This window comes from Mustela nigripes, chromosome 6 (genome assembly GCF_022355385.1).
Source record: "Mustela nigripes isolate SB6536 chromosome 6, MUSNIG.SB6536, whole genome shotgun sequence".
NCBI classification, from domain to species: Eukaryota; Metazoa; Chordata; class Mammalia; order Carnivora; family Mustelidae; genus Mustela; species Mustela nigripes.
This window is the reverse complement of record NC_081562.1, coordinates 99,111,632-99,127,220: the sequence shown is the minus strand read 5'-3', so window position 1 is coordinate 99,127,220 and position 15,589 is coordinate 99,111,632. Positions and strand designations below refer to the sequence as shown.

General features: G+C 40.6%; 1 protein-coding gene across 1 annotated transcript; it reads right to left on the bottom strand.

The window, feature by feature from the left end:
* Positions 1–5,550: 5,550 nt before the first annotated feature.
* AVPR1A (arginine vasopressin receptor 1A) lies at positions 5,551–12,631 on the bottom strand. The gene is made up of 2 exons (XM_059403613.1): positions 11,043–12,631; positions 5,551–8,355 (listed from the first exon to the last, which is right to left on the bottom strand). The coding sequence occupies exons 1-2, from the start codon at positions 12,019–12,021 to the stop codon at positions 8,069–8,071; spliced, it is 1,266 nt and encodes a 421-aa protein (XP_059259596.1). The 5' UTR covers positions 12,022–12,631; the 3' UTR covers positions 5,551–8,068.
* Positions 12,632–15,589: the final 2,958 nt, after the last annotated feature.

Genomic DNA, 15,589 nt, shown 5'->3' with positions numbered 1-15,589 from the left:
GACAAAAGGTTGATATCCAGGATCTATAAAGAACTCCTCAAACTCAACACACACAAAACAGACAATCATATCAAAAAATGGGCAGAAGATATGAACAGATAGCCATTTGTATGTCTTCATTGGAGAACTATCAGACACATGAAAAAATGTTCATCATCACTAGCCATCAGGGAGAATCAAATTAAAACCACATTGAGATACCACCTTACACCAGTTAGAATAGCCAAAATTAGCAAGACAGGAAACAACGTGTGTTGGAGAGGATGTGGAGAAAGGGGAACCCTCTTACACTGTTGGTGGGAATGCAAGTTGGTGCAGCCACTTCGGAAAACAGTGTGGAGATTCCTTAAGAAATTAAAAATAGAGCATCCCTATGACCCTGCAATTGCACTACTGGGTATTTACCCCAAAGATACAGATGTAGTGAAAAGAAGGACCATCTGTACCCCAATGTTTATAGCAGCAATGGCCACGGTTGCCAAACTGTGGAAAGAACCAAGATGCCCTTCAGCGGATGAATGGATAAGGAAGATGTGGTCCATATACACTATGGAGTATTATGCCTCCATCAGAAAGGATGAATACCCAACTTTTGTAGCAACATGGACGGGACTGGAAGAGCTTATGCTGAGTGAAATAAGTTAAGCAGAGAGAGTCAATTATCATATGGTTTCACTTATTTGTGGAGCATAACAAATAGCATGGAGGACATGGGGAGTTAGAGAGAAGGGGGTTGGGGTAAATTGGAAGGGGAAGTGAATCGTGAGAGACTATGGACTCTGATAAACAATCTGAGGGGTTTGAAGTGGCGGGGGGTGGGTGGGAGGTCGGGGTACCAGGTGGTGGGTATTACAGAGGGCACGGATTGCATGGAGCACTGGGTGTGGAGAAAATATAATGATACTGTTATGCTGAAAATAAATTTAAAAAATTAAAAAATTAAAAAAAATAAATTAAAAAAAAAGAGAGATAAGAATAGCTATTTTGCTTGAGAAAATACCTTAAAGGCATTGTCTGAAAAGGCATAGTCTAAGTAAGAGTGCTTTAGACAAACAAATCTAAATTTTTCTACAAACTAAAATGGAAAAATTGTTAATTTCTGGCAGTTGGAGAAACAGAGGTTTGGGGTCTTTGTAGAGAGACCGGTTTGAGCAAGATGGTAGCCGGCAAGGTCCTAAAGGGGAGATTGATTAGAGACAATTTCCCCTTAGAACGGATGGTCACTGAACTTCAGGACCATGAATATGAGTCATTTTCTCTTCTGAGGCATAAGCTAAGTCCCATGTTGACCCCATCCTTCAGCGGAACCCTATCATATAGGACAACCAAGGGCTTATAGAGACGTTGTTGGAAGAAAGGAGAGTGAGTAAAGAAAAAGTAGTCATGAGAATAAACCAATGAGCTGTGAATTGGGAGTTCATTACAATCCTCAGGATTCCACTTAGATCTAGAGAAAGGCACACACTCTGTACAATGTATGAGATGAGGCTAAAACATTTTCCTTGGGTATTAAAGGAAAAGGTGAGCACAGAGAGCTAACAGTTTGAGGCATCCATAGGCACTGGGTACTTCGGTAACACGAGTTTTGGGGGTGCAGTTGTGGTCAAAACATGAACACTTTGCTAAACCATGGGAGCTGGGCTTTTGGGCAGGGGGAGTGAATATATACTTTGACTTAAGTTCTGCTGAATTCCTACAGGGTGATGTAGATTCTAATCTAGGGTCAAGAGCCAATTACTGTGGTGGGGACAAAGCCTTTCTATTAAGATCATTTTAAGTTTTGTTTGAATCTGTAAATTCATTTTTCTTTCAACTAAGATGATATCACTTTAGGCTCTCCAGATTCATTAAAGTGATTTTCCCAAGATCATTCAGCTATCAGTGGTAGAAAAACTGAGGCTTCTGATTCCCTGGAATGGTACCATTTTCACAAAACAAGGCTATTTCTTGTAATTAAAGCTTTTCACTTTTTAACACTTACACTGTTTAACATATTTAACATGTGGATTACCATATGTATAATGTATATTTTATTAATTGTAGCTATATATACTTATTGTAAAAAAATTACATTTATTTATAATATCTACATTAATTAAGCAGCTACTGTAGAAAGCATCTATTAAATGAAGATGCAAAGATGATGAGGACATACCTGCTATATTTAGGTAACCATGATAATATGGTTGTGGAGAAGACAGACCAATAAACCAGAATTGCAGATCATTTATATGTTGTCTAGTGAAGGTATTCAGAGGGCATTTAGAAAGTAGTAGGGAAGATACACAACTCCAGAGATTAAGAACATGTAAATATAGAGAATGAATGAATAAATGAATGAATAAAAAATTTTAAACACACATTTCTTTATGAGTCTCTTCTGAGATAATGGAACTATTATTTCAGATTTACCTGATTTATAGATCTTATGAAACTATGCTTTGGTAGAAATCTGGTTTATTCTTGAGCATTTATAAGTTTTTTTTAAAAAAATAACAGTGAGTTTTAAAATAACAGTATTTTAAAATAGAGACTTCAGATTCCTTTTCTTCCATTCTGGTTATTTAATGCTTCTAGAGTTTAAGCCAAACCCAAAATAAGCCTTTTAGTCTATGCTATTAAGGTTTAAGTTGTAAAAGAAAAAGAAATGTAAACAACGTAAGTTGCAAGCTAGTGTGATTTGAATTTATGAATCCACAGGGTAAAGAATTCCAATTTTAAAGACTATTAAATGGGAAGAATCTTGATCTTTGGGCCCAGAAGTCAGTCTTACCAGCTTTTAGAAACAAATAGACAGAGATGACATTTTTAGGTTGAGAGGATACACAAGCACTCAGCTAACTCAATTATTTTTGTTGTCAATACAGACTATAAAAAAATTATTTGCTTTCATGATTATAATTTATTGAAAAGGCAGTACAAAATCTTACCTGCTCTTGCTATAGTCAAACAATGTAAACACACACACATTTTTGTGCTCAAATATAAACCTATTAATAGCTCCCAGCTGTAAAGCAGATCTTTATTTGGTTTTCTCAAAATCAGCATAATCAAATTGAAATTTATGTCATTATTAAACTAGATTGTAAGAGAATTATTTCAAATAAATTTGGGATTTTAATTTATAGAATCAAGCCAATACACAGAAAAATTGGGGAATAAATACACTAATTATTTCAGTATAATCCAACAAGTTGTTTTTTTTCCTGTAAACAGTTTACAATTTATACAACTGTGTTACAGTTGTAACACAACTGTTAGATATAGTCACAAACCATTTCAACATCCCTCAAAACCAGAACCACACAGTTACTTGAAGAAAAGACATTAAAACTCTTCTAGATAGCACAATAAACTAGGGGATATAGAACGTTTGAAAAACAGTTCCAAAAACAGAATACAACATTAATTCTTCATAAATTTGTTGCAATAATGATTATTTTATGTTAATAATATATAATTATTTTAAATTAATAATGATTGTTAATTATTCTGGTATTACTATCAGATTTATTTTCAAATTTGGAACACATAAATATTTAATTGACTCCATAACATTTTGTTTTATTTAGTGTACAAATCAATGTAAAAAGACATGATATAAATATATACATAATAAAAAAAGAAAAAACAGCATTTAATTTTTGGCCTTCATGTACTTTTTTATGCCAAATGATTATGCACCGTATAAATTGTTTCATTCATGATACCTTAAAGTACTTAAAAATTGAGTTAGAACAATATTCTTAAAATGTCTATGCATATGGTGGGATCATGCAATTTGTGTGACTCAGCCTACTTAGTCTGTCTTGGGGACTCCAGGGAAATAACTTTTCTTATGAATAGTCTTCAGATTTTTAGAAAAAAGATTTTATGTATTTATTTGACAGAGAGAGAGCTCACAAGTAGACAAAGAGGCAGGCAGAGAGAGAAGGGGAAGCAGGCTCCCTGCTGACCTGAGAGCCTGATGTGGGGCTCTATCCCAGGACTCTGAGATCATGACCTGACCCGAAGGCAGAGGCTTAACCCCCTGAGCCACCCAGGCGCCCCATAGTCTTCAGATTTTTGCTCCAACTGGCTAAGGTCAAGTTGTAGCAAAGGTTCATTCTCTCATATTTATTGCCCAGTGTTATGATTCCCAGGCTGGCAGATGGCATTGCGTGATACTAAAAGGACCACAGGGAGGGAGAGGGTAGAGACACAGTGGCTGCTTCTGCAACTCCCAGATGGCTCTGCCCTGAGCTTACTCTAAATACAGCTGTTGCCTCCAGTATGAACATCTTTAGGAGCCCACTTTACCTGGATTTTAAAGGAGCCTACTCTCTGCTGTTTGGGGTAAAGGATTGGCTCAGCTTCTTCGATGGCTCTACTTACGCCTTTAGTAGTAGACTCAAACTCTGAAGCCAACATTTTAAAGCTTCGAGGATCAAATTGCGTTACAAAAATGCAGGTTTTCAAGTCTGAAAAATTTCAACCTTTAACCTTATTGGATTACTTTATTTGTGTGATAAAGTTGTGTTTGATGTCCATTAAAGTTGTGTTTGATGTCCATTCTAGGAACTTTAGTAAGTTTAGGAGGATCCTGGATATTATTAAATCTGTTTGATTTTATTTTCCCCTTTAAAAACCACACCCCCCCCTCACTGATGGTATAAGACTCCTTTGAGGATGATGGAAACTCTGTATGTAGGGGGAGTATATACTTAACTAAAGAATTTCACTGATTTCCTTCACAGTTATTTTTACACTTTAAAAATACTGCCCTGTGGTGCCTTGGTGGGTCAGTGGGTTAAAGCCTTTGCCTTCACTCAGGTCGGGGTCCCAAGGTCCTGGGATCAAGCCCCACATCGGGCTCTCTGCTCAGCGAGGAGCCTGCTTTCCCCCCACCCCCCTGCCTTCTTCTCTGCATACTTGTGATCTCTGTCTGCCAAATAAATAAAAATCTTTTAAAAAATAAAATAAATAAAAATACGGTCCCAGTTTAGCCCACTAATTACTTAATACATACTTTAAAATATTCCTTTTTCATCAACAATGAGTGTTTATCAAATGCCCAACAGCCAACACCACCAGTTTCTCCCTACCTGGAGGATTGTTGATCAATTACATTCCCCATACCCACCCAGCTACAGTAATATTGTATATTTTCAGGGTGTTCTCACAAATAACTCTGCAAAATAACACAAGGTGATTTAACACGTTTATCCTTGATTCCAAGCCTTCACTGGGCATAGTATCCGGGTCTTCTCTGTCAAGAAAGGGGAATCTGCCCTTCCCAGCACACTCTTCTGCTTTACCACCTGCAGTTCCCATTCTTCTGAAATAAGCAGGACTCTTCCAATCGGAATATGGTTCTGGGGATATGAATCCCATTTCCCTACATAACATCAAGGACATTTAGCAATGAGCTAAGTTAATCTTCTCAGCCTAAATCACAGAGAATAAAACTGTCTCCTTGCCTAGTGTAGAACCAGCACTTGGTTCTGGTGTTTCCCCCTACTCTTTAGTGTTATCTTGTCTTCCGGTGCATTTAAAAGGAACACAGCTGGGTAGGTCGATACACACTTTATTTGAGAGAGGTTCCTAGAAATAAGATTCAAATGGAATTGTTTTACCTGGAGGTATGCATCAATCTATTTAAAAAAAAAACAAACACAAAACCCATGAGGTTATTATTTCGGAACTGAATGGGCTCGTCTTTATACCAACCAAAAAGGCTTTAGTTTTGAACTGTTGAACAGAAGTCACAAGGGTTGACAGAGTCACATAGGGCAAGATTACTGAGATGCTGCTATGACCCAAATAATGAAGAACCGATTCATTTAATTGGTGGCTCATATTTTGCCATATGGTGCCCTTTAAGAGACATATTTGCTGTTTTTAAAAAAGCAGAATTCTAAAACCTACAGACTTAATTTCTATATAACATTTGTGAACTTTTTTTAGGCATGACCATCGAGGGAGTAGCGAGCCTGAGAAAATTAGAAAGCCAAAAGAGCGGAGGAGTGAAATCAAAGTTTTCAGGTTCTCACAATGCCATCCAGTCCTCAGGTTCTTATCTACAAAGTTAAAAAAAAAAAATCCCCACAATAATGCTGTTAAAATAACTATTGCTTCCAAAAAAAAAATAATAATAACTATTTTTTGCATCCTCTAAGGGATGCAAAACATTTATGATGTATCCTCAAATCATTGCATGATCTCTAAGAAGGAGAAGGAGCCAGAGAAAAAAAGCTCAGGGAAAAAACCACTGGGTTCCATTAACAAAACATTCAGTCAGAATAGTCAAGTGGGTCGGCAATTCATCTCTTTTTAGAAATAAAAGAAACTGATGCTCTCGGCTGGCTCTGATTTACCTGTATTTAAAGGAAAGCAAGTTCTATCTTTAAATCGTAAAACTTTGGTTAGGCAGGAGCCAGGCTTTGTGGCCGCTGGCAATGTTTTCCAATGAATCAGCAAAGCTATATATAAATTTTAGGATTTTATATCCCAGACATGAACCAACAAATTCTGGTTAATGGAAAGTAAACAGGAAAACGCTGTGTGATTCTGAAGACCCTACGACTAGGATAAAAGCAGCTGGTGCATTCACAGAGCACTCATTTGTGAAGATCTTTTCATGCCCTTGATTTCATTTGGTTCTTACAACAACCCTGTGAGGTGTTATCAACCTCACTGCACAGCCAAGGAAATGAAGGCTTTATGTGTCTTTAAGTAATTTGCCAAAGTCATGCATTTCATAGCAAAGGAAACCATACTAGGCACAGAGAAGATTTCTCCCCCCAATCTCCCACCCCCATCCACCCAACCATGCTTCTCCTCTGCTATATAACTGTTAGATGGGTGAGAGATTAGAAGGAACGACCTAATTATTTTTAATTAAGCATGAGGGTACTTTCTGTATCCTGTCACTCTTTCTCTTTTAAAAAAGAGCGTGGATGGGGGGGAGTCGAGGGAGAGGGACAAGCATACTCTGCATTGGGTGTGGCGCCCCACACAGGGCTCGCTCTCAAGACCCCCAAGATCATGATCCCAGCAGAAACTAAGAGTCAGACGCTTAACCAACTGAGCTACCCAGGTGCCCCAATCTTGAGTCACTCTTTAGAAGATTCTCTTATTTACAAATCTGAACACCCCAAACATGAAGTAATAATCTGGACACCCCACACATGAACCCACTTAACACAGGATACCTTATAACACTGGTCGAGATAGATCTACAATGTTCTAGAAAAAGTCTACATAGTACCTTGGATAATCCATTTTTACTCTTCTAACAAAATTGGATATTTCTTATACAAATCTGACTAGTGGGAGAAAAAATATTTTACTGGCCATTTGACAATATTTTCTTTAACCTTCAGCATCTTAATAATTGTGCTTTCTGCAACCGGTAAAACATGAGGAGTCTAAAACAAGGAAGGAACTGCCAGTTCAAAAATTAACATTTTGAAAAAAAAAAAAATTAACATTTTGAAATATAGGTGATTTACAGCATTTAACTTTCTGCTGTGAACCAGGCATCCGCAGCTCCATATGCCCCAAACCCTCATGCCTTTTTCAAGGTACGTTCCCATCTCCAGGGCACCGTGGGAGGCTGCATTTTCACATTCAGAAACTGAGTTTTATTAGATGGAAACAATTTCTCTGAAGTTTCTTCTAATTCCTTTCATTTTATATAACTTTCATTTTATAAGACTGATGATGAGTTCACTTTGTTCAGAAACAATGTCCCTACATAAAGAAAAGAAAGGAAACCCACAACAGAATGTAAATCAGAGTGGTTACGATTTTTGCTTTAGAAATATAACTTCTTATTCTGGGTATTAGACCTGCAAATTTTAGTGTAGCGTGGTTTTTTTTTTTCTTTTTAATGAACATCCTGTATAAAACAATTCATAACTTTTGGTCATAGCAATGTGAAAATGCAACTAGAAACACAGTCTTGTCCTCAACACACCAGTTTATGCTTATCACTTATAAGTTCACTTGTTCTCCTGATTTCTAGCTGGATTTAGCCAGTGGACCCAAAAGTCTATTATAAGAGTCAGGCTGCGTGAACGTGGGCTCAGGTGGAAACAGGAATGAATTTGACGGACTTGGAAAACTTGGGCGAGTCCTTCCATGTAACCATACTGTTGGTCGGGCTTCGGTTGTTTGTGTAAGAAGTCTGTCTTCTGCTCACACTGTCAGAATCTTCTTTGTTCAATGTTTGCTTCATGCTTTGGCAGCATGGGAAACTCTGGATGCAGTCTTGCAAGAGGTGGCCACTGAAAAACATGTAGATCCAAGGATTGCAGCAACTATTCAGGGAAGCTAGTAACGCCGTGATGGTGACGGCTGGGTTTTCCGATTCTGTATGAAAAGCAACGGGAAATGATTTAAACACTCACATGCAAGTTACTGTACACTGGATAAACTCATTTATGGGTTAATATAGAAAAGGAAGTATATTGTTTATCAATCCACATATGGAAATTGCTTGGCTACAAAATATTGTCATAAGCAAGATGCATTGAGATTAATTCAAGCATCTTAAACCACTTACAAATATTTCAGTAGAATGAATGGGACCTTCAAGAAGCTAAGAATATTAAATAATTTATTATTTTTTCTTTCTTTTCCCTAATTTTTATTTAAATTCTAGGTAGTTGATACATAGTATAATATGGGTTTCAGGATTAGAACGTAGTGATTCATCACTTAATTTATTTAAGAGATGTTTGTATTCTTTATCCTAGCACTAGTATGTGCTAATGGACACAGCGCTTACAGAATGGCTGCAATTTCAATGAAATTTCAAAAGTCTACAAGCACATATACAAAACTGTATTCAACCTAACAGCTAAGGCAAAAGTATAACATTATAGACCATCTTTAGTAGTTTTAAATTTTTTAATAGCAAACATATTCTGTAATAAGAAAGCATACATAAGGGTATGGTAGTAATAGGTCCCTGCAGCATTATTAAGTTGTTTGTGGAGTTGGGTAATTTTTTTTTTCTTTTTGATTAACTTTCTATGGTGTCTTTTGATTTTAAAAGAAAACCATCTTTGTGGTTTGGACAACTAAATTATATTAAAAACAACTGAATTAGGAAATTCCAATGAGTTTTGAAATATGTTATGCTATTTGTACTTGTAAACTACATAAATATTATAACCTTTCACAGAACTGTGACACTGATAATATACCTTTACTAAAGATAAGAATAATTAGCAGATACTTTTTCTTGATTATTAAATATAAACTTGGGTCTTCTCACTCTTGCTATGCTGGGATAAATTGAAGATTATTTAATCATACTTTGGGCTAAGATGCTACTATTAAAGGTGATCATGATCCATGGCAAAGACTGTACTCAGAAAGAATGAAAATCATCAGCAAACCTATGCACAAGTAGTGAATTTTTTAGAAATCATGTCTAAATTCTGATAAAGAAATAACTAGATTGAGTTTTTTATTTGACTAGCAATTAAGGGACTGCTAAGATCAAGCAAGACAGGAAATGGTAAACAAAAAAATCATTTATGCTCTTTTATTTATCAATAATATTATAGCTATGCAAGTATTTTTATTTGTTTGAATTAAATTCACTCCCAAATGTTTTATTTGCACACATAACCTCCAAAGCATATCACATATAGTCCCTATTGCAATCTCAAATAACAAAAGGAGACAGTTCTTTCCAGATCACCTATTTCCCAACTACAGCTGCTATTGATAACATTCCTGTAATATATTTTGCTTGAAAAAGTTTTTTTTTCTTACTAAAAGGAAATACTTTTTTCAAGACCCAATATTAAATAATTTGGGGGGGTGGTTCTTGTGAAGTTAGTTTTTTTTCAGATTGTGGAGGAGTTAAACTCAACCTAGTGGATGTAGAGAACACTTTCTGTAAACTATTGCAAAAGTTGTGTGCAGAGGCTATAGCTGTGTGGTTACGTTAGTGAGGAAAGACAAATTCATCAGTTTAACAAATTCAGAGCTCAAAATGGGGTCGGGAGGAAGACAAACCATAAGGGACTCTTAATCTCACAAAACAACCTGAGGGTTCGGGGGTGGGTAGGGAGAGGGTGGTTGGGTTATGGACATTGGGGAAGGTATGTGCTATGGTGAGTGCTGTGAAGTGTGTAAACCTGGTGATCCAAAGACCTGTACCCCTGGGGCTAATAATGCACTATATGTTAATAAAAAATTAAAAATTAAAAAAAATTTAAAAAACAAAAACAAAAAACAAAGTTACAGCTCATCATTAATCTTGCTTTAAAATACTAGAAAAGGGGCACCTGGGTGGCTCAGTGGGTTAAAGCCTCTGCCTTTGGCTCTATCCCAGAGTTCTGGGATAGAGCCCCACGGTGGTGCTCTCTGCTCAACAGGGAGTTATGCCTCCCTGCCTACTTGTGATCTCAGTCTGTCAAAAAAATAAAATAAAATCTTTTTTAAAAAAATAAATAAAAATACCAGAAAAAAAAGTGTTACAGTAATTGTTAGAAAAAAATTAAGATGATAAGAAATGGAGCACTAACTCAATGATAAATTAGAATTACTGACTTCTTAATCTTTCTTTAGAAAACTATGTCAGTTTATCCTTGCCCTTGGGGCATTTCTACAAAATTGCTGTATTAATTCTGATAACATTTTACAAACTAGCAAAAAGCAGTTGCTACAGTAGAAATATTTCTCTGAGTCCAATGGACTCGAAAGCAGGGTGTTGTGCATTGGTTAGTGATCTGGCAAAAAGTCATTTTTCCATTTTGTGGTTGTGTGGCTGACTCTAGGGTGCAATTTCTGGATTTGTCTTGGGCTCATTGCAAGCTACAAACGGAGAGTCCTGGACCTCATTCTATATCTACTGAATCAAAATGTCCTGGGCGGAGACCCCCAGAAACTGCCTTTCTGATAATTTCACCCAAGGCGTCATCCTTAGGCACACAGAAGTTAAAGAACTACTGCCCCACTTGCTATTATGAAGAGAACATCTGCCCCTGCCCACACACAAGCCGCCTTCCTGCACTTTCCTCCTTTTTCCGGATACCTACCGACCCAGACAAGTTTGTCATCCCAGACAGACCACATCTGGAGGATGAAGAAGGGGGCCCAGCAAACGATGTAAACTGTCACGATCACAAAAGTCATCTTCACGGTGCGGATCTTCGCGCGGGAAATGGTTTTCACGCTGCTGATACAGGGCGCGAGTAGGAACCCTTTATGGAGGGCGCCACTGGCGCCCTCCGCGCCCTTTCCCGGGCGCAAAGCCGTCTTTCCGCGGACATTGCGCCAGATGTGGTAGCAGATGAAGCCATAGCAGGTGCCGAGGATGACCACGGGCGCCACGAAGATGCCACCTGTCATCCAAGTCACATAGGCGCGGGGACCCCAGGGTTGGATGAAGGTGGCCCAGCAGTCAATGGCCTTGGTGACGTTGTCCACCTCGACCATGGAGAAGACGAAGTACTGTGGCGTGCTAAGCACGAAGCTCAGCACCCAGGCAGCGGCGATCATGAGGCGCGAGCGGCGCGTTGGCTGTTGCAGCGTTTTCAGCGGGTGGCACACAGCGATGTAGCGGTCGGCAGTCATAACCACCAGCATGTAGGGCGATACGAACATGCCGAACACCTGCAGATGCTTCACCACGCGGCACAGGGCGTCGGGTCCGCGGAAGCGGTAGGTGATATCCCAGCACATCTGCGGCAGCACCTGGAAGAAAGCGACGGCTAGGTCGGCTAGACTGAGGTGACGGATGAAGAGGTGCATTCGGGACGTCTTGCGGGGCGTGCGGTGCAGCGCGACCAACACACTGCTGTTACCCAGCACTGCCACCACGAAAGTCACAGCCAGCACGGCGATCTCCGCCTTGGCCAGCTCCTCGTCGCGCACGTCCCCCGGAGGGCTGCGGCCTCCCCCAGGCGCCTCCGCTTCTCCGCTACGGTTGGCACCACCCGCGGACAGAGGCCACCACTCGCTGGAGTTGTCCGCGGACACCGCGGCGGGACCTCCGGAGACACGCATGCTACCCATGCGGCGCCTCCTCGGCCTCCGCGGAGGCCAGCTGTCTTTCGGCCTCCGCTGGAGAGGGCTCCTTGCCCTCGGGGGCTCGCTGGGCTCTGCTGTCCCTCTTGAGAACGTCTGCGGGCACAGCGTCCCACCGCCCGCTGAGCTGCTCTCGGTCCCGTCGTCGCCGGCCCCTTCCTCTGCCGTTTTTCCTCAACTCGGAAGGCGCTGAGAAGGTGCACTTCGAGCGTCTGAAAGCACTGGGCTCCAAACTCAATTATTTATGCGGGGTTCGTTTCCCCAAAAGGCGCTCCCTCTTGTGCCAGTGATTGGAGATTGCTCCGTGCCTGTTCTCTCTCCTCTCCCCTCCCCGCTTCCGGGGGTTTCTTTCTTCTTCTTTTTTTTCCCCTCCGCTCTCCGTCGGTGATTTGTCCTCTTTGCATCACTGCTGCGGGGGTGGGGCCGGGAGACGCCGATTCCTCGGCTTAAGAGTCGGAGTGGTGGCGCTTTCCCACTCTTCTTTTACAAAAACTTGGAGAACTGGACGTGCCGTGCCTTTTCTGGGCTTGCCACTATTTCCTCAAGCCCCCCTTAACTCCGCATTTGACTTAAACAGACGTAGTCAATGGGGCACCTTGAAGCCCGAGTGCACCACCTAGTGCGCGCGCGCGCACTCTTGAGCCTGAACTTGGAGCTCGACCCCACGCCCTGCAGCGGGAGTTTCCACCTCCGCAACTGGCGGGTGAATTCCCGGCTCCCCGCCCCGCCCCTCCAGGCTAATTTTACTCGCACCGCAACTCAGCTCTGGGATTTTCATCTCTCCCCACCCTGCTCCCCCCACCTCCCACCCCAAGATAACAACGGGGGAGAGGTGTCGTTAAAAAGCGCTCTCTTCTCAGTAGTGTATCTTTGATACCTGCTATTTGCTAACCGGTCTAAGGCAGACGTTTGGGGACCGGAAGGACGCACTCACTTATCTTACTGCACCCCGCCCCATCCCCCGCGCGGACCCGGGCTGCCCGTGGGTGTAGCTACAACAAGGAAAAAGAACTGGAGTTGGGGGTGGGTGCCTGGTTTCTCTGAGCTAGATTCCTGGGGTTTCCTCCGGGAAAAGCCTGATTCCCATCGAGGGGATGGGCGGAAGTTGGGCCCATCCGTGGGGACTTCGTCTGGTTACTGCTGAACCGTGGGGACATCTCTGGATGGACAAAGAGCGACTGCCTTAGAGCGGCCACCAAGCGCTGTCCAGAGCATGCGAGCGAAAACTCGCCAGGGCCCTGTGCTCCGGAGTGAGAAAGATGCAATCTCCGGTCAGGAAAGAGATGCTCTGAAGGAAGCGAGACCAAATACCTATTAATTAGTAACTCTGGACCGCTACAGCCCAGCTGCCTGTCCAGGTCAAAGCAGAAACTCTCTCCACTCGAGCTCTGCATGTTTTACTTTGATGAAACTGTGCTTCGAACGACAGCGAGGGGGAGCTGTTTTCAGACTATTTCACTACAGAAAAAAGCACTTTATAAGGGTATCTACTTTGTGGATATACGAACATGACCTCGTGGTCAGAAAATTAGTGTTTTGCGAACGCGGTGTAAGTTTGATAGTCTTGGGAAAGATGTACGTAAAATGTAGGCAAAGAAACCGAAAGATTTTCCGAAGTGCCGTTCTCTGTGATAATTCCATTTTGCTTTCCAGTTTATGCATGTCCAGTCCCCAGGTTGTCACAGTTAAGAGTGCTGACTCGATTTCTGGAGTCCTGGTTCATTGTGGCTTATAAACCTCGGTTGATACAGCTTAACCATGGGAATAGAGGTATTTAATTTACTCACTGATCAGGTTATTGTGAGGATCAAGTAAGACAGTGTCCTGTGTGGGATAATACTCTCAAATCTACAAGCTGTGTTGTATTGTCTCCTTTTCTTTAAGATACCTAAGAGGCAAAAGATTTTTTAAAAGTCCAGAGATGGCAATAAGTCAAAGATTTCCAGGCCACCTTTCTGGAAAATCCTCTAAGCAATAGGTAATAGTCACTGATTCAGAGAAATAATGTTCCTTCAAGTCACAAATTACATTATTAATACTCCTTATGAGAAATAATGTTGTCTGACCCCAGTGTCCCTGGATATTGCAAAAGTGTCCAGAGCCCAGCAATTTTATTGTCTTCGGTCCTACACCTTTGAGGTTTTAGGTTTTCTGTGGGGAGGGAATCTGCACGACAGGGTCGTTAAAGTTCTTTGGCCTATTCTTATTTCAGAAAGGCAGTGTGGTGGGCTCTCAGGAAATCATTGATCTGTGTCCCTTTGATCCAATAAGCCAGCTATATCCAACTTACAAAAATAACTGGTTGGATTACATCTGGTGGGCATAGTTAGAAGATATTCAGTGAATAGCAATTCTAATTATCTGTATGTATAGAGTATATATATCAGGATACATATGGGAAGAATGGTGGGTGTGGATTCCAGAACCCAGTACTTTACTTAACCTGTGTAGTTAAAAAAAAAAAAAAAGTGTCTGTCTTAATTTTACTGGTTCCATATTCAAAGGGAACCAGCACCATTGAAATACAGACTCACTATTCATGTACTTCACTGGACCTGCTATGAAAACTTTTCTGTGGAGGTTAGAGGAATTTTAGTCCTAAAATGTGAAAAGAACTTAGTATTTTATGTAGCATCTGCTGCTTTTACTTAGAGCAATCTGTGTTTTGCTCTGTACATCTTGTATTATTAAGACTTACCACTTTTTCTCTCTTACTCTCAGTGGATTTCAGTTAACATATTTGGGGGATGAAATGATGAAAAGGAAAAGTGAAAGGTGTGCATGCGTACCCTGAAGTAACCTTTCTCTTTCACTTATCAGCCTTCCTTTCTCCCAGTTTGCAGTTCTAGGTGCTTAAGAAGTACTTTAACCACGGAAGCAGCTACCTCCTTCACTTACTAGCTGTGTGACTTAGTTTTAATCATTGAGTTATAAAGTCTTCATCCATAAGATTTTGGTGATAAAATAATAATGCACATACTCTAAAGAATTATATAATTAGTTGTTTACATTTCTGGCATATCATGGATATTCAAAATGTGGGAGGCCACGATAAGGCTTGAGACGAGGACCAAACCAGGCCCTGACTTGTGCCTCCTTTAAAGGCTGAATAGCCGAACAAAAGGCTTAGGTCGATAAAGTCGAGTAGCACTGAGAAAGGATCTGTGCTATGTGTTGCGCGCTCGCCTATGTGAATTCCCACACGCTTGCTAAACAAATGAGAACAATTCGGTTGGGGTCATAAGTTCGTGGCTGGTCCTTGCTGCCCTAGTACAGCCTATAAATTACTTTCAGGTTTGCTGTATCAATACAGAACAATTTGTACTGGCATCAGCCATTTGTCGTCACGAGGTCTGCTTATAGTTAAATGTGAAACTTATTATGGGAACTCGTGGTTGTTTAACTAGACACAGATGTATTGCTTCTCCTATTATCACTATATATATATGTCCTTAATGCTTTGAATAAACTTAGCACTGTTGGACATCCTCCTCAGTGCTCCTCCTGCCTCCATCTCTCTGCTTCTCGAGTTCTTTTTTTCATCCTCTTACTCTCA